The sequence below is a fragment of the Canis lupus genome, chromosome 15 (genome assembly GCF_011100685.1).
Source record: "Canis lupus familiaris isolate Mischka breed German Shepherd chromosome 15, alternate assembly UU_Cfam_GSD_1.0, whole genome shotgun sequence".
Classification (NCBI taxonomy): Eukaryota; Metazoa; Chordata; class Mammalia; order Carnivora; family Canidae; genus Canis; species Canis lupus.
Window position 1 is genome coordinate 5,972,254 of NC_049236.1, and position 18,186 is coordinate 5,990,439.

Genomic DNA, 18,186 nt, shown 5'->3' on the forward strand with positions numbered 1-18,186 from the left:
ATTTTGCCCACCTTAAGGATCTTTGGGAATCTGCTGGATTCTAGAAGAGAGGCTGCTGCTTCAAAGAGAGTACCTTTTATTATTTTTATTTGTTAAAGAATTTATAAGTCCCCTTTTAATAACCTGGAGCACTCTGATTTTGCTCCAGCAAACAAAGGTATCCTTTTGGGTTGAGGTGCCCCTTCCTGAGGGGGCACTGAGGACCCCTGACCCTTAAGAGGCCACAGCCCCGTGGTGGGCATCCTCTTCATGGCAGTCTGCCCTGGGAATGAGTTCAGGCTCCCCAGAGCTCACACAGCCCAGTAATACACAAACCTGATTTCAGAGGAACTGTTTGTTGGAAAGCCCCAGAGAAAACTGAGAAGGGCTCTTGTCATTCAGAATGAAGCCATCCCCTCTGTGTTTACAGACTGCCACCTACTTGGCAAAAGAGAAGATGTTTAGCTTTTGAGGAGTCTGTGACCCAGGCATCCAGGAAAGGGGGCCTCGACATTGTAGCGGAGATTGGCAAGAGCAGGACTGATGGGCCTGTCATTTGTCTTTGGATTTGGGCCAGAGCTAGTTTGGGGTGTGATGAGGGAACAGCAGGTACTTCTAGGAAAAGCTTGGGTCCTTGGGAGACCTTAGGACTGGCCAGCTAGCCCAAAATCCTGTGGAGCTTTTGGAACCCCGTTTCTGGCATCTTCCAGCTCCAGAGAGGAAGAGTCCAGCTACTTTTTGCAGTAGGTTTGGAGCTCCTGGAGTTACGTGTAGGGAGTGAGTTCTACAGGGTGCTTTCTCTCCTGACCGCTCTCCCGACGTCCCTCCTGAAGGAACAGGAAGGAAACCAGCCAGAAAAGGCAGATTACCACCACCTTCCAGGTCCTTTGCTAAGTACTGCGCAGTACATGCTGACTATTTCTCAGAATTGAAGGAGTTCTCAGGGCTGCCTCTGTTTTATAGAGGAGGACCCCCAGGCCCAGAGGGGCTACGTAACCTGCCTGCTGCTTCACAACAAGCAGGAGCAGAGCCAGACTTCCAACCTACACTTGTGTCACTCTGGAGTCCGGGCCATGCCGTTCATGCCGGGCCAGCTCTGGCCCCGAGGAGTCCAGCCCACACGGAATCTTGGACTCATGGAGTTGTGGAGCTGGAAGGGTCTTTGGCAAAGCTGAAGCAGTCCCTTTGTTGCCAGAAGAATGGAACTGCCGCTTCTGGGAGGCAGGTCCCCCGCCCTCCTGCCCTGTGGGTAGTGGGGAAGGAGACCTTCAGCCATAAGACCTAGAAGTGAAGGGCCTAAGCTCCTATCATACCTGGCTTCAAAACCCGCGTCCGCCGCTCGCTAGCTGAGTGACCTTGAGCAAGTCACTGCCTGTCTTCATCTCGTCACCTCTGTAAAATGAACACAATGCTCCTTGCCCCTCAGATAGTAATGGGGGTGAGACAGCAGGTGCTATTGTCTGTGGCAGGTCCAGCCTAGTGCCTGGTGTACTGTCAGGACCCAGGTCCTGTAACCTCTTTGCTAGCAGGTCTGTGCGTGTTCTGAAAGAGGCATCCAGAGCCAGCTTCCAGGTCTCCAGGGCGAACGTTTTGGTGGTCCCCCCAGCCTATGTGGGTACCTGCTGGCAAGCAGGAGGTTCCTTATAGGAATGTCTGCGAGCTCCCTGAGACAGCCTAGGAGGACCAGGAGTGGTGGTCTTGTCCCTTCGCCAGACTCTGCTGACGCAGCCTCGCAGAGGTGGCCAGGCTGGGACGCTCGGGACACCTCCACTTCCACACGTGTCTCGTGTCGTGCTCCCTCACCTGAGTCTTCCCTTGAGCCCGTTACTACTCTTAACGATTCTAGTGGGTTAAAAAAAAAATTTAGATAAAAAAAAAAGTGTATTGTTATAGTAGTGTATGGTAAGATAGTTAAGCATATAGAAGAATATAAAATAAAACTCTCCCTCCCCTCCTTGGGCCCCGCATCCTGCCTGGAGGTATCCACCGTTGAGTTTCTTCTAGAAATTTCCTTTGCCTATTTGAGGGTGTGTATTGTCTTTTTTCCTTTTTTTTTTTTTTTAATTTTTTTATTTATTTATGATAGTCACAGAGAGAGAGAGAGAGAGGCAGAGACACAGGCAGAGGGAGAAGCAGGCTCCATGCACCGGGAGCCTGATGTGGGATTCGATCCCGGGTCTCCAGGATCGTGCCCTGGGCCAAAGGCAGGCGCCAAACCGCTGCGCCACCCAGGGATCCCCTGTCTTTTTTCCTTTACCCAAATGGGATCATATTATACAAATAGTACTGGTTTGCTTTTTTTTTTTTTTTAACCGTAATATATCCTAGGCATCTTTGTCACAGGTGTTGACCTCAAATTCTAGGCTGCACAGTATTCCATGGGATGGAACATGATGTAGTGAACCAGTCCTTTCTTGGTGGACATTTAGAATGTTTCCTGTCTGGATATCTGTGTGTGTGTGTGTGTGTGTGTGTGTGTGTGTGTGTGTGTGAGAGAGAGAGAGAGAGTTTTGATTTTTGAGGTTTTATCTTTTGTGTTTCTTTTTTTGGCTACACATGGTTCTACGGGGACCCTTGTTGAGCACATTTATCTTTGTGAACTTGTGTGGGTATATGTGTCGGGTAAGTCCCTAGAAATGAAGGGCTGGGCTCGAGGCCTGCATTTTCTTTTACTTTATTGGCTTTTGGTAGCTCTCAACAGATACTTTCCGTATACCTGCCGGGCCTGTGCAGGGAATTCTGAAATGGCCCAGGCCCAGGCCTTGCTCCTAGGAGCTAACCCTCTCAAGAGACACAGGCATGTGATGAGCATGCTCTTGCCCATGCGTGCCCCGAGTGTCTGTCGTTGGTGGCTCATGGACCTCAGGATTGGCCCTGACTGGCCTCTCAGAGGCTCAGAACAGGTGAGATCCTGGTGTAGGCCTACCCTCTGAATGGCTCCCTGAGGGGCTCTGTGCTGGCTGTGCCTGCCATCAGCGTCTGCAGTCCTGCCTCTCCGAGCAGCCCCAGCCAGCAGCCTTTGTAAACTGTATTGTTCATTGTCAAAATTGTGAAATTTAATTGAATTTAATTTCTTATAGAGGCAGTTAAGGAAAGGCAGTTTGCTGACCCCAGTCCAAATTACCTTTCTTGGGATTCCTGGGTGGCTCCACGGTTGAGCCCCTGCCTTCAGCCCAGGGCATGGTCCTGGAGACCCGGGATCGAGTCCCACGTCAGGCTCCCTGCATGGAGCCTGCTTCTCCCTCTGCCTGTGTCTCTGCCTCTATCTCTCTGTGTCTCTCGTGTATAAATAAAATCTTTTTTTTTTAATAAAATATTTTTAAAAAAGTACCTTTCTTACGGGATGGTGGTATAGTGATTTTTGCTGTTAAAAACAGTATAAAAAGAGAGGGGTGCCTGGGTGGCTCACTTGGTTAAGCATCCAACTCTTGACTTCGGCTCAGGTCGTGGTCTCAAGGGTCATGAAATTGAGGTCCGGGCTGGGCATGGGGCCTGCTTAAGATTCTCCATCTCCCTCTGCACACCCGCCCCCTGCAAAGCAACAACGACAACAACAACAGTATAAAGCGAGAGGAATCACATGTACCTGGGCCTGGCCCAGGCTTTCCTGTCTGTCGCTCTGGAAATCTGGGGTGGAAGGAAGGAAACCCAGCATTTGTCTAGCGCCTCCCCCTCGCAGGCTCCCAGCAGTCCTCAAGGAACCCCACGTGGGGCCGCGCAGTCCCTCCCCGCTAGGTGAGCGGCCGGAGAAACATGTGTTCAGGTTGCACGGTGGACACAAACGCGGCTCTCACACTCAGCCAGTCTTTCTTCAGTCACTTGCTCTTTTCTCCTTGCGTGATTTGGGCCATCGTGGGCGGCAAGAACCCAATCCCCATGTGGGACTCTGCAGCAGGCCTGGTTCCCTGGCTGAGTCACTGTGCGAGGCAGTCACTGATGGTTTGATTGGGGGGGGGGTCCCCTTAGAGCAGGGCAGGCTGGCATGACCGGGGAGGGCTGTTGGTGACTTGGTCTGGGCTCACTGCACAAGGCAGAGGCCCCCCACCCCCCCACCCCCACAGAGCTGCGGAGCCACCAGGAATCTCTCCCAGGCCAGGGTGCTTGGCTGCGTCCCCAGGCTCCTTCTCTGGATAGGAGATACCAGAGCAGCATGGCCCAAGAAAGAGCTATTAAGTCTGTCCCTTCCTCCTCTGACACCCACACACAGTGACGGATTATTTGTTGTCACATCAGCTGCTTCCGGAGGCCCTTGGGAGGGGTGAGCTGGTGGCGGGGCTGGCGCTGCTGCCCTGGATTCTGCTCTGGTGGCTTTCAGAGGAGCTGCTGGTGAAGCCCTTCGTCCCATCTGCAGGGACTGGTTTCTCTTCCACTTGTCTTTTCCCCAGAGGGGCCCCGGGCCCACCTCTGTGCACAGCCCTAGAGCCCTCTCTCCCAGAGCCACTGGGGAACACATGGTTCTGGCCAGGGGCCTCTGGCCTCCAGGCTCTCCCCCCCTCCCCTACCCCTCCCCCACAGGCCACATGGAGGCCACAGAGGAGCCTGGTGGGGACTTCCTCAGGGCAGCTGGGTGAAGAAGGACATCACTGATTACGTAATCTCCTTGTATGTGAATCTTGCCTCCTAAAGGAGACCAGAGCTAGACCTCCGAACTGCAGACGCCCTGGGCTTCCCACGAGCCATGGGGTCACGGAGCCCCTGGGGCCCCCAGGACTGCTGTGCTGGCCACACTGTAGGCCTACTGGGGAGAGACGAGGACGGAGGACGGGTCTGGGGCGGATGTGCTGAGGGGGAGCAGGCTGGGCCCAGGGCCCTCTCTCTGACCGCCCCTCCCACTTCCCACTGGGCTGAGTCACTTCCTCTCTGGCTGCTGCAGGTACTCTCCCACATGCCTGAGCGCAGAACGGCTCCAGGGGGTGGGGTTCACCCTGGGCAACGCTGGCTCGGTTAGAAGCCGCTTCACTCGGTACCCTCGAGGCAGTAAAGCACGACGTTTAGGGAATGATGTGATGTTATGTATTCTTGACAAATTGGAGCTATACATATCCTGCATTTTAAAAATGAGCAAAATCATCACACTGTTTTGGAACAGTGAAGATGACAGCGCATGCATGAATCTTTGTCATCAGGGAGTCCTGGCTGAAGCCAAGGGATTACTAATCCGCCTCCCCATCCCCCAGCTCCATCCTGAGCTCAGAAGCAAATGGCTTCCAGTGGGCTCCTGGAGAGGCTCCTTATAGCCTTCAGGCTCCCAGGGACAGGGTTCAGGCCTACTTTGGGGGTGGCTGTCATGAAAACTCAAAGGAAAAGCTGACAAACAGCCCCCTTCCCTCCAGCTGGCAGGAGTAGAAGAGAATGGGCCTCAGGCAGCCTCCTCTGGGCCTGGTAAACTGGCCGGGGTGCCTAGGCTTCGCTCTCACAGAGGGTAGGTGACTCGTTCAGGGAAGCAGAGCAAGTGAGTGATAGAAGCTGGACTTTGAACCCAGACCTCCTCGACCTCCAAATCCATCCTGCTCTTCCAACTGGCATCTGGGTCACTGGTCTGTGGTCTGAAACACTTGGTTCCCTGGGCTGCTAATCCCTCTTGGCTCCCTGACTTGACTTTGTGGTTGGAGAGCAGGTCTATAGAGAAGGTGGGAGCACTGTCAGAAACACCTGCATGTGAGTCACTGGGTCACTAACTTGGGTGGTGGCAGGATATGTCAGTGACCCCGCCTCAAGTCGGCCCCTCTCTCCAAAGAGACCTGCTTGGGGGCTGAAGCAGCTCCTCGGTTCCAGGAGAATGATTGCTTATAAGGAAATTCAGAGGGTCCTCTCTGCGGTTGACTTTCCTAGGACCGTAGCCATCATCAGGTGGGGAAGGATCAGTCGAGGAAGCAGTGTGGTCAAGTAGAAAAAATAAGGGAAACCTGTGTCCACATCCCCCCTCTTTGTGCAACTGGTCAGGTAACTTTAGGCAGTTCTCAGTATCTCTGAGTCTCAGTTTCTTTTTCTAGAAAATGCTATGTTTGGTAGTGGTAGCGGCGGGGTGAGGGTAGGGGGATCAGTTACAATTATGTCTTGGAAAGTGCTTTGTTTTAAGATTTTATTTGTTTATTTGACAGAGAGATCAAGCCGATGAGCTCAAGCAGGGGGAATGGCAGAGGGGGAGGGAGAAGGAGACTCCGTGCTGAGCCAGGAGCCTGATGCTGAGGCTCCATCCCAGGACCCCGAGATCATGACCTGAGCCAAAGGCAGACGCCCAGCCGACTGAGCCACCCAGGTGCCCCTGGAAAGTGCCTTGTAAGCGAGAGAGCTGTGTGCAAAAGTTAGTTGTTGTGGGAGTTCCGGTGAGGGTGTGGGCCTCCTCTGAGGGCTCTGAGTCCAAAATTCACCGTCCAGGAATGAGCCTGGGGAATCTTCGGGGGAATTGGCAGACCTCTAGTGTGGAGGGGTCTGGTCTACAAAGCGGATCTCAGTTGGGTCATGTGTTCAGATTTCACACTGCTCACTTCAGGCCTTGGCGCTTCTTTCCAGGGGTAGTCAGCGTTCGGAGTTGAGCCAGAGCCGCTCTTCTCTGGGGGCAGCAGGAGTGCTGGGACTATATCTGACCAGTAGAAGGACCTTCCCACTATGAGCCTGGAGTGACCCAGAGGACCCGTCGCTGGCGTGAGGGGGCAGGCCACGCCATCATTCACATGTGCCCACATCTTGCTGCAGGAAAGCAGATCTTTTTGCCGGATTCAGCCAAAAGGGGGCCAGCCTGCCCCTTTGCCAGTGAGAGGTTGGGCCCAAGCCTCAGGCGCGCTGTGAATGAGAGTCACTCCTCGGTGGAGGCTGCTCTCTGGCAGCAGACACTGTCTAAGCACAACACCTGGCGATCAGCCAGCCTGGAACCCTCCCTGCCCCAGGCATCCCAGCATTTCTGACATGGGACTTTGCCTGGACATATGATTCCCAGCGTTCTTGCAGCCCAGTGACCTATAGCTGTGATCCCCTGTCTCTTTGATCCCGGACTGTGTCTCCTGCCATGAGCTGGTGGTGGTCCATCCCTCCTTCCTTCTGGACCCCACTCCAACCCTGGCCTCTACTTGGGTGATCTCCGTCCCCTGCCCCAATATGGCTTTTTTTTTTTTTAAGATTTTATTTAGTTGACAAGGGGAGAGAGACTGTGCATCCGAGGGGGTGGGGTGCGCAGAGGGAGAGGGAGAAGCAGGCTGGTTCCCAGGACTGTGACATCATGACCCAAGCGCCCGAGCTGAAGGCAGACACTTACTGAGCCATCCAGGCACCCCGCGGTATGGCTTTAATGCATTCTGGGTGCCTAACAAACAGTTCTACACTCGGTCTTCCCTTCAGCAGTGTGCCAGGCCCTGGGCAGGGTGCAGGGAAGCAGCTGTGAATTGGAGTTGCTCCCTCGGTGTTGGGGAAGTCAGATAAAGCAGTGGTTCCCGGACAGGGACAACGGGAGGGGACAGAGGTACACGCAGGTGCCCTGGCTGCTGGAGTGAGGACTGAGGAAGAGGATGAGCCAGCCAGGAGCGGGGGCAGGGCAAGCGTGTTCCCGGCACACTCCGGGAACTGTGTGAGTCACTTGGTGAGGCTGGACAGGTAGCCTGGGTCTGGCCTGGCTCCCGGAGGGGTTAGGGCTTCCCCCTGCAGACCAGAAAGGCACCCCCACCGCGGAGACAGACAGAGCCACTGCAGGCCCAGGTCCCGGAACAGAGGAGAAAGTGCAAGGTCCAGGCCCCAGTTACCAAGGTAGCTGAGCTGGGGGCTTCTACGGAGTGGCCCTGTGGCCCTGCATCCTTCCCCATCAACCAGGGAGAGCTAGGTCGCCCCCACACACCTGGGGCAGGGAGAACCCTTGGAACGGGAGCTGCAGAAAGACGCCACCAGGTGGCAGACCTGGTCATTGGCATGGATGCTCTTCAGCCCGCCTGTGGGGTGGGGGGTGGCATTCAGGACCCAACTGCTGTTCCTGCGGGCCTGGCTCCGCCCAACAAGGATGAGCCCCCCCCATCCTGCCACTGTGCACTGACGCCCGCAAGGAGTCCCTTTGAATCCGTGACTCCTCCAGGGCCTTGGAGCTGCTCTCCCCAGCAGCTTACACTTTCTCCCGTCTGACCTCAGAGTCCATTGCAGGTATCGTGACCCTTCACCCCCAAACCCTTCGGCACCTGTCACCTAAGAGCAAGCAGCTGCTCCCCACGTAGCCACAGTGCAGTTTTCAAACCCAGGAAGTGTAACATCCGTATGGTCCGTATCTAGATTTTGTCAGCTGCCCAGCCATATCCGTTATGCCTCCCCCACCCCACGATCACACGTGGCATTTGCTTGTCTTATGTCTTTGATCTCTATTAATCTGGACTGGCTCCTCAGTCTTCATCCGTCACTATTGGTTTGAAGGGTACAGGCCTGTTTTGTGTTCCTCAGTTTGTGTTCGTCTCAGGACCACAGTCGGGCTGTACTTGGGGCCAAATAACGTAAGTCAGTGTTCTATCCGGCGTAATATGATGTCAGTTCTGTTATTGGTGATAGTAACTTGGACCATTTGGTTAAGGCCAAATGTGCTTTTTAAAAAAAAAAAAAAATTGAGCTATCGATACGGTGAGTTCCACAGATCCTTTAATTAGACAATTCAGTCATTTTGTCAAGTGCACATCCCGGCCTAGAGGCACCAGGTCTTTATCTTGGGCTCCCGGGCAGTCCCTCGCTGTGGCCCAGGTCAGTAGCTGCCAGCTGGTGCTCCAGCCTCTGCTTTCCCCCAGACCTGTGAGCAGAGCAAGAGCGTGAGATGCTGGGTGCGTCTGCCCTCTCCTGCCGCCCCGCACCCCCTCCTCCCTTCCTCCCCTCCTCCCCAGCTCGGCTGGCTAGCCCTCTGGGCCGCCTCCCCTCCCCACACTGAGCCGAGCTTGTCGAGCTTGTCGCTGAAGCTGGCCATCAGAGACCCCTGGCCTCCAGGCCCAGAGCCCAGTGGCAAGTTCAGGTGCCCTCTTTGGTCTGCCCCCCCCCCCCCCCCCCGTTAGTGCCTAGTGAGTAACAGTCCCCTTCCCTGTGGGCAGGAGAAATAGCTGCTGTGTTTAAGCTGGTAGTAGCATGAGCTACCAAGTGCTTACGTGTGCCGGTAGGTGCTCTGCGTGGGTCATTACTTCATCCTTGGCCCAGCCTCGGAAGGTAGGTGTTGTGCTCTGTATTCTGTAGATGCTGAACAAGGAACTTGCCCGAGATCTTATCACCACCAAGTGACGGTGCTGGCCTTGGAACCGGGGACTGGCTTGCTCCAGAACGCTTGCTCTGACTCAGAGGTTTCCGTGGGTTATGTGGATCAAGATGGTGATCCCTTCAGGTTGAAGGTGACAGGGCCAGCGCAGGATGGCCGGGGGCCCCTGCTCCTGTACTCCCAAGTGTCGTACAAACGGTTGTGTCTGTGTTGCGCTGTGAAGAAGCCCGAGGCCGGTTCTTCTAACCATATCATTGTGCTCCCTTAGTGTCCTCTCAGCCGAGACTCTTTGCTCCCTCCTGGGGTCTGGTGTGGGTCTGGGCACACAGACCCTTAACACTCGTGTGGCCCCTCATGTCGAGGCCAGAGATGGGGGGAGCTCCGTGCTCACTTCCAGGTGCATGTGAGCTGAGCAGAGGTGCAGGGTCCCTGCCTTCAGTAGGCCCGGCCAGAGGTAAAGTCCACAAGACAGAGTCTGCACCACTTGGGGACTTTTTGTTGGTTGGTTGGTTGGTTTTATTTTGTCTTGACAGAGCCAGGAAACATGGGGGTGGGCGCAGGGGCTGCTGACAGGGCCAGCTTGAATCTTGACCCTATCGGCTCAGCCTGACCCTGCAGTGTAGACACAGTCCTTTGGCTCCATTGGAAGCTGCTGACGCGTTGTGGCTACCAGCTGCCACTGTCATCGTACGCATGCAGACACACACAGCAAGCAGCGCACCGAGCTGGGGTCTGCTGCTGGCTCCTTGCGCAGACTGACCTTGCCCCCTGCCTTCCCTGGTTCCGTGTGCAGGGTCACCCACCTCTCCAGGACCCCGGAGGTTGCAGCAGGAAGCCCAGATGGGGTTGAGTACAGAACTTTCTGCACAGAGGGCTGGTTCCATCGCGGCCCCTCGTGCCTGTGGAGGTGGGAGGCTCGCTCTGGCTCCGCATGTGTGTCCTTGCCCGGGGCGTCGGGTACCTCTGTGGAGGATATACTCCTGGGTGCCAGCTATGAGCCTCTCCTTGGTCCGGCCAGGGTCCAGCTGCTTTGTAGGGGGTGGATCGGAGGGAAGGCCGAGCTGGGCGGGGTGGGGCTGGGGGCCCAGCACCATCTCTCTTTGCTGCCCACCTCCTTCCGTGGTTGACGTACGTCCACCATGTTGAACCATGTCCTGCCTGGCCCTCTCCTGCCCAGCTGTGCTGTACGTGCCACGCTGCACCCCTGCGATTAGGCATCACAGGCCTTGGAAACTTATGTGTTGCTAACAGCCCAGCCTTCATTGCCTTCTGGCAAAGCTGGGCTCCTATCGCCCAGCAGCTTTGGGTTGAAGTGACCTTAACCCCAAATTGACAGTACAGTAGGCATCCCCCTCCTCTGGGCAGGCACGGTGGCTGTCACAGAGCTTCGGCCCTCCAGCACCCAGGCCGACTCACTCCCCAGCTGGGTCCAGCAAGTGAACCCTCAGCTTTGAGGATGGAGGCCCACAGCTGGCAGATGGGGGGGGCAGGAGGGGGGTGCCAGGCTGGTTCTAGCCTCCTCCCTTCACCCCTATTGTTGCCTCACTGAGCTTCCTGGTGAGTGCAGGTTCTTTTTTTTTTTTTTGAGTGCAGGTTCTAAGGGAGCTGGTGCTGACTTAGGAGGGTAGCACACGGAGTAGTTGACAGACTAAAGCTCCAGAGACTTCCAAGCCAGGATGGCTGAGTTCCTGCAGAGCTGAGCCGGAGGCCCAGGAAACACCCAGGCACACGGCTGCCCTGTAGCCAGACTGGGCCAGGGCCCTCCACCTCAGCCTGAGGACCAGTGTCTCTGGAGGGGCCTGGCCCCAAGGCCTCCTAGACCAGGGTAGCCTAGACCTTCTCCTTGGCAGGTCTCACCATGAGGCCGGGATCCCTCCAAGCAGCCTCCCCTGTGGGAGCACTAGAGGACCACTTGCAGGTGTGTCTCTGGAAGAGGACCCACCAGGATGGTTTGAGGGTGGGTCATCCCCTCCGTGTGCGTCAGCAGGGGGTGGGGGGCAGGAGGGCCTGTCCCCTGGGGATTTGTCTCTGCTCACACCTCTGGCGAGCCTGTAGCAGCTTCCACTTGCCAGGCCTGCCTCTTCATTCTGCTTCCTTTTCTCCCCCAGCCCTGCGTGTTCAGGAAGGGAGACAGCCTCGCTACCGCTTCCCCTGCCAGCATCTCTCCCTCTCCCTGCCCGTCTGCTCCCATCCTTCTGTCAGCCTACATTTTGGAGCAGTTCCCGAGCCATTTGCTTGAGCTGAATCCTGAGTGGGGTGGGTGGGGTCAGGCCGAGCCCACTCATTGTCTGTGCTGCAGCTGCTCCCGACAAACTGTTGTCTAGACCATGCCTGTGCGGAGGCGTCCAGGCAGCGTCTACACAGACACGCAGGAGGCTCCGTGGTGCTCTCCAGGGAACCAGCACGAGGGGGGCGTAGTGCTCCAGGGAAGATGGCGAGCAGGGTCAGAAACTGGCTTCTGTGTCGGGAGGGGCCCAGGCCTGCCGATCCAGTGAGAAACACCGCCATCCGGAGTGGGGGCGTCCAGCCGCTCCTGGAGCACCTGCTGGGCCAGGAGCTGGGGGTGCAGGGGCTTCAGACACATGATATTTTTTCCTCGTGAGACTTCTAGTCTAGTGGTGGGGAAAGACATTAAGCGTGTGAACACACAAATACATGGTCACAAAACACGGAAAGGGCTATGAGTGGAAATTCCATGATAGTGAGGGTAACTGGGACCCAGCGCTGGGAGAGGTATCAAGGCAGGCTGCTCTGAGGAGGGGATGTTTAAATCGAGAAGGATGAGTAGAAGCTAAGCAGGCAAAGGGAGGGAACGCTGTTCTGGACACATTGCTGCCCAGCTTCTTAAGATTTGTCTAGAAGCAGTTTCATTCTTCCCTGCTTTTATATGAATGACTTTGAACTGCTTCCGCCGTAAGCCCCTTTGGCAGAAGTCATGGGGCCTGTCACGCCGACTGAGGGACTAGGTCCTCGTTACTCTCAGGTGAACTTGGGGCCACGACTCTGAGAACGCATGGGGTCTCGACAAGAGGCGAGCCTGGGAGATGGGACGGAGGTGTGCCAGGCCGGCTCTCCTGCTTGCCGTGTCACCGCCGGAGCCCATCTCCTGGCCTGAGGATGAGCACCAGGATGGCAGCCCGTGGGGACTTCAGCTAACTAGCGAATATGCACCTGTCTCAGAGTAGGAAGGGGAGACCTTCCAGGAATAACAGCAAAACTAAAGGAAAAGAGAACTATTTGACGACGTAAACACTTAAGCCTTTTTTTAATTAGCAAAATGTTGGGGTGTCTGGCTGGCTCAGTCAGTAGAGCATGTGACTCTTGATCTCGGGGTCATGGGTTCAAGCCTCACTTTGGGGGTAGACATTATTTTTAAAAATAATTTTTTTTAAAAATTAGGGGGAGGGATCCCTGGGTGGCGCAGCGGTTTGGCTCCTGCCTTTGGCCCAGGGCGCGATCCTGGAGATCCGGGATCGAATCCCACGTCAGGCTCCCGGTGCATGGAGCCTGCTTCTCCCTCTGCCTATGTGTCTCTGCCTCTCTCTCTCTCTGTGTGACTATCATAAATAAATAAATAAAAATTTTTAAAAAAATAAATAAAAATAAAAATTAGGGGGATATCTCAGTGGCTCAGTCGGTTGAGCATCCAACTCTTAATTTTTTTATTTTATTTTTTTAAAGATTTTATTCATTTATTCATGAGAGACACAGAGAGAGAGAGAGGCAGAGACACAGGCAGAGGGAGAAGCAGGGTCCATGCAGGGATCCTGATGTGGGACTCGATCCCAGGTCTCCAGGCTCAGGCCCTGGGCTGAAGGCAGCACTAAACCACTGAGCCACCCGGGCTGCTCAGCATCCAACTCTTGATTCTGGCTCAGGTCATGATCTCAGGGTTGTATGGAGCCCTGTGTTAGGCTCCATCCTGGGTGTGGAACCTGCTTAAAATTCTCTCTCTCTCCCTATGCCCCTCCATCCCCCCCCAAATAATAATAATATATTTAATAATAATAATAAATTAGCAAAATATTAAAACATTAAGAAAATCTTCATCCTATGTTATCTATGTAACTTTAGTATGTAAAGAGTTCCTAAAAATCAGTAAGACCTAATACAAAGCAGTAAAGAAATGGAAAAAGAGGGCAGCCCTGGTGGCGCAGTGGTTTGGCGCCGCCTGCAGCCCAGGGCGTGATCCTGGAGATCCGGGATCGAGTCCCACGTCGGGCTCCCTGCATGGAGCCTGCTTCTCCCTCTGCCTGTGTCTCTGCCTCTCTCTGTGTCATGAATATATAAAATCTTTTTTAAATAATAAATAAACTGGAAATTCATAGAGAAATAATATATACAACCAGTAAGTCTGTGAAACAAGTTCAGCATCATGAATAGTGAAGGAATTGAGTATTTAAACCACAATAATTCTTTTTATTACCCATCAATTGGCAGTTTCTAGAAATGAGGAAGAGGGGTTATAAATGGGCACAGCTTCTCTGAGCGCAGCTTCACAGTGTATGTCAGATACCTTTGGAAGTGTGGGTTCTGTTTGACCTGGTGGTTCCCTTCTTGGAATCTGTCCTGAGGAAGGGAGACAAGTATGTCAAGATGTCTGTGAGTAACAGTTAATAAAGAATAGAAAAGGGGTGCCTGGGGGCTCAGTCAGTTAAACATCCAACTCTTGATCTCAGCTCAGGCCTTGATCTCAGGGCTGTGAGTTCAAGCCCCATATTGGGCCCCACACTGGGCATGGAACCTACTTAAAAAAAAAAAAAAGAATGGATGGATGGATGAAAAAAAGAAAAAATCCGGGTGTCCCTGATAGGTGTGTGGACCATTAAATCATGATCTGTTCTTACCAGGGAGACTGCGTAGGTATTTCAGGTGATGTTGCAGGATACTGTTATGTAGGGATGGGATGTTAATGATTTTTTTTTTTTACAGCCTTACTGAGATATATTTCCCCTACCGTAAAATTCACCCTCATCATGTATTTTAGGTGGGAGAAAAGGAAGCTTACAAAATGGTATCACAGTGTGGTCCAAATGTTTGTAATAATGAACACTAGAAGCGTGCACACGTAAACATACAGGAAAGCCTGCCCGAATGTTAACAGTGACTACATCTGGATGCTGAGATTATGGGTACCTTGTGTTCTTATTTTTGCTTATCTGCATTTTCTAATGTTACTGCAGGGAATGCTAGTTACTTCTGTACAAAGAAAAAGAATTATAGAAGTTTATGGTTCAGTGTCCCCAAGCTACACTCCTAACTTGGCCATCAGGTCCCCTAGATCCCACCCTTGTCCCTCCCTCTGGGTCACGTCTTGCCACCCCTCCCTGCTTCGTGCTGTTCCCACCAGCAACACAAAGTCCTTGGAGATTGTTGCTTACGTGCCTTTGCTTCCCTGTGACGTGCCTTTGCTTCCCTGTGACGGGTTCGCTCAGCAGGTCCTCCTGCCTGGAGTGGCCTGCCCCTCCCCCGGCCCACACCACCATCCCCTCCTCGGGGAAGTTTTCCTTGAGCTGCCTGAAGCCCAAGGGCCCTCCTCAGGGCTGGGCAGCTGGCCTTCCCCTGGCAGCCCGTGGCCCTCTGCCTTCCCTGTGTGGATCTCCTCTGTGTCCCTCCGTGTCCCTGCCCCACATCCAGGACACAGCCTCCGCGAGCCCTGAATTGTAGGCAGCTGAAAGGAGCAACTCTCTTGTCGTATTTACTCCACATCCAGAGGTTATGTTCTAGAATCTGGCTTCTGTGTCCATCTTTTATCTTAACCCTGGAGGGGACAGGGATTTCCGGGGAGACCCAGGCACTCAGTGACCTCCATCAGCATCCTTTCACCGGCTCTTAAATGTACAATGTGTCTTCTTTCAAAGTAATTAAAGAAAAAGTTGAAAATAGGAGAAAGGGAAGAGAAAGTAAATCCGCCACCCCACTGACACTTTATGGGTGTTCATTAGGGGAGTTTGAGGGAGAAGACCCTCAGGCAGCCATCCGCTCCCACTCGGGGGGCAGGCAAGTCCCCGGCCCCCTCCCCGCAGCGCCCCAGGGATCAGTGGGGGCATACAGGGCCCAGGATTCACTACTTCAGGCCACGCAGCTGCAGGTACTTCGGGGGAAGGCCTCGTGTTGGGAACAGCTTCCGGGCCATGTCTCCTCTGTCTCTGGGGTGGTCCGTTGGGGACCCCAGTTTGCTTCTGCACAAAGCAGCGTCGTCCCCTCTGCCTTTGACTGGCCCCATTAACGCAGGCTGGCTGCCCACCTCGGTAGCCAGTATATGCTGCCTGGAAGGACGCCCCCCCCACCCCGAGCCCCTGATTAATGCCAGGAAAGGAGCTGTGGCTCTTTGTCACTGGGAACCTTTGATGCTCCTCTGGGAGGGGGGCAGGCGGAGAACAGCAGCCGCAGCTGTGTGACGCATCCCCAAGTCAGAGGCTCGCAGGCTGGGTTCGCGTGGGGAAACTCGCTGCCTTGCTTAGTGAGGAGGCCTCCTCTTCTTGTCTAGAGCTGAGAATGAAGCGGAGAGCATCGGACAGAGGAGCTGGGGAAACGTCGGCCAGGGCCAAGGCTCTAGGAGGTGGCATTTCCGGAAATAATGCAAAGAGAGCTGGACCGTTCATCCTGGGTAAGCCTCGGGGGGCTGGGGCGCGGGGGGCAGGTGCAGGGGGAGTGCCACAGCCCCCAGCGTGGGGCGGCCCGAGCCCTGCTGCTCTGAGTGTGGTCCCGCTGTGCCCGTGGGGGACCTGGAGCCTCAAGGTCCTGCTGCGCCCGAGTTGCCGTTGTTGCTGTAGCCTCCCCAGTCCCGACCAGCTCCAGCCAAGAGCTAGGCTGTTTCTTCCCCCAGAGCACCCCGTTTGCACCCGCCCCCCATGGCGCACAGGGGAGGCACACGAGCTGCATCAGAACCCACGGCCCATCATCCAAGGCACTCCTCTGGCCATCCTTGGAGGGCACAGTTCATTCCACCCGGCATCTGGTGCGGCCCTCCAGACTTCTTATATAAGGCACAGAAGTCCTGTGGAGTTGGGTGTGCCCTGTGGTCCACAAGAGCCGTAGGCCTTGGAGGCCCCAGGAACCAGGGTTGCTGTGCTCAGGGTGCAGGGGTGAAGTGGGCTCTGAGGACCCTGACCCTTCCATCAGCCGGAGACCCAGTGTGAATTTCGCCCTGAGGCGGCGTCTCAGACTCAGGGACACAGGGTGGCATCGGCCATGCGCCGGGCCTAGGCTGTTCGCTAGGGGCGCAGCCGTGGACAAGAAAGACCAGAACTGCCCGCAGAGAACTTAAGAGGCTATTGGGGGAAAGGAACAGGGTAAACAACGCACACGGTCACCAACAGGGCCGTAAGGGCCTTGAAGGAGGTAAACAAGACCATGTGAGACCAGGAAGGCCTGTCCGAGGACGGAGGTTTGGGCTGACAGCTGCAGAGCAGCCAGCCGTGGGGAATGCAGGGGAAAAGCATTCCACACAGAAGGAAGTGCAAAGGCGAAGGCCCAGAGGCAGGAAAGCGCTTCCCAAGTTAGTACGCAGGTGCCCTGTGTGGCTGGAGCATGGCCACGGGGCGGGGGGGGGGGGGGGGGACACGACACGTAACCAGGGAGGTGGGCAGGAACCAAGTCCTACCGGCCCTTGGCTGTATGTTAAGAGCAGTGACGCACGGTGAAGTGACACAGTGACCTCACGTGACTTCTGCTCTGAGCCCTGGGTGGGACGCTGGCAAGGGAAAAGGAGCATGGACATCTCTGAAGTACAGAAGCTCCCCGGCCTGTCCAAGGGGGGCCCGGCGGCCACCCCACGCTGCGAGGGGTCTCACCAAAGCTGTAGCGCCCCCGCCCCGCCCCCCCGCCCCGCCCTGGAGGTGCCGACTCAGGCTCCAGGTGGCCGCTGGGCCCCCTTCTGTGAACACGTGCTCCTCAGGTGCTGGTGCACACCCCTGTCGGAGACCCCCATGTTTGAGAAACATGCCCGTAGAAGCCAGGTGGACCTCGGGGGGTCGCACACACTCCTCCATGTTTGGAGGGGAGACTGTGGGGATCTCCCGGGAGACCTGGGGGCGGGGGCAGCTTGGTGGCCGTGAGCTGCTGTGGGGGGTGCAGAAAGACCACGTGGTCCACGAGACGCGGGGGGGTAGAAGTGAGCCCAGCTCTGTGTGCCGTAGGCCCTCGCCTGGGCAACTCCCCGGTGCCCAGCATCGTGCAGTGTTTGGCGAGGAAGGACGGCACGGATGACTTCTATCAGCTGAAGGTGAGTGAGGCGCCCTGGGTGGCCGCTGGCTGCTCTCCCCTCCCCAGCTTCACACCCACACCACCTGCAAACCAAAGTAGCAGCATTTCTTCCCGGGAAGTGCTCACTCGGGCTCACGCAGTCTCGCTGCGAACACGCCTGATTTCGAGAGCTCGATGAGCGAGAGTCACACTGCTGTCACGTTGAGAAAAGCCCTGCACATTGTGCGTGCCCGTGCGAGTGTGCGTGCAGGTGTCATGTACCAGACCTGAGCACCCCCCCAACCCCACCCCCGCCGCCCCGGCTCATCCTGTTCTAGTCAGCTTTGTAAAGTCAGGATTTTTTTTTTTTTTTTTTGGATTTTTGGCCTTTTTGCGTGTGTGCCTCCCTAAAGATCCTCACCCTTGAGGAGAGGGGGGACCAAGGAATAGAGAGCCAGGAGGAGAGGCAAGGCAAGATGCTGTTACACACCGAGTACTCTCTGCTCTCCCTCCTCCACACGCAGGACGGCGTGGTTCACCACCACGGGCTCTTCCAGGTGAGTGGCAGAGGGGCCATCCCCGGGGGGTGGGTCCCTCCAGCAGCCCGCCCGGCACGCCGGGTGCACCAGGACCTCCTGGGTGGGGGGCTGGAGGTCAGGCCTGGCCTCTCCTGCGGTAGCACTCGCGGCCTGCTGGGAGTGCCCCTTTCTTGGCAGGGTCACTTTCCTCAGAAAGGGGGAAAGCATGACGTTATGTCAATCCCGGGCCCTTTCCTGCCGTGTCAGGAGTGGGCCAGGCCAGGGTGGGAGGGGCGACGAGGA

General features: G+C 55.6%; 1 protein-coding gene and 1 long non-coding RNA gene across 6 annotated transcripts in view; one reads left to right on the forward strand and one right to left on the reverse strand.

The window, feature by feature from the left end:
- Positions 1 to 18,186, forward strand: part of STK40 (serine/threonine kinase 40) — a 40,002-nt gene that overhangs the window by 6,294 nt on the left and 15,522 nt on the right. For 4 of the 5 annotated variants that reach the window (XM_038557903.1, XM_038557900.1, XM_038557902.1 and 1 more), the window contains exons 2-4: positions 15,669 to 15,788; positions 17,320 to 17,405; positions 17,779 to 17,922. In XM_038557903.1, coding sequence (XP_038413831.1) covers positions 15,677 to 15,788; positions 17,320 to 17,405; positions 17,779 to 17,922 — 342 coding nt within the window. In that variant the 5' untranslated portion in view covers positions 15,669 to 15,676. Of the gene's footprint in view, positions 1 to 14,165; positions 14,311 to 15,668; positions 15,789 to 17,319; positions 17,406 to 17,778; positions 17,923 to 18,186 lie in introns of those variants that run through there. The other variant, XM_038557901.1, reaches the window with a different exon arrangement.
- Positions 8,567 to 10,699, reverse strand: LOC119869319. The gene is made up of 2 exons (XR_005370171.1): positions 9,075 to 10,699; positions 8,567 to 8,728 (listed from the first exon to the last, which is right to left on the reverse strand). It is a non-coding gene; the product is annotated as an uncharacterized LOC119869319 (long non-coding RNA).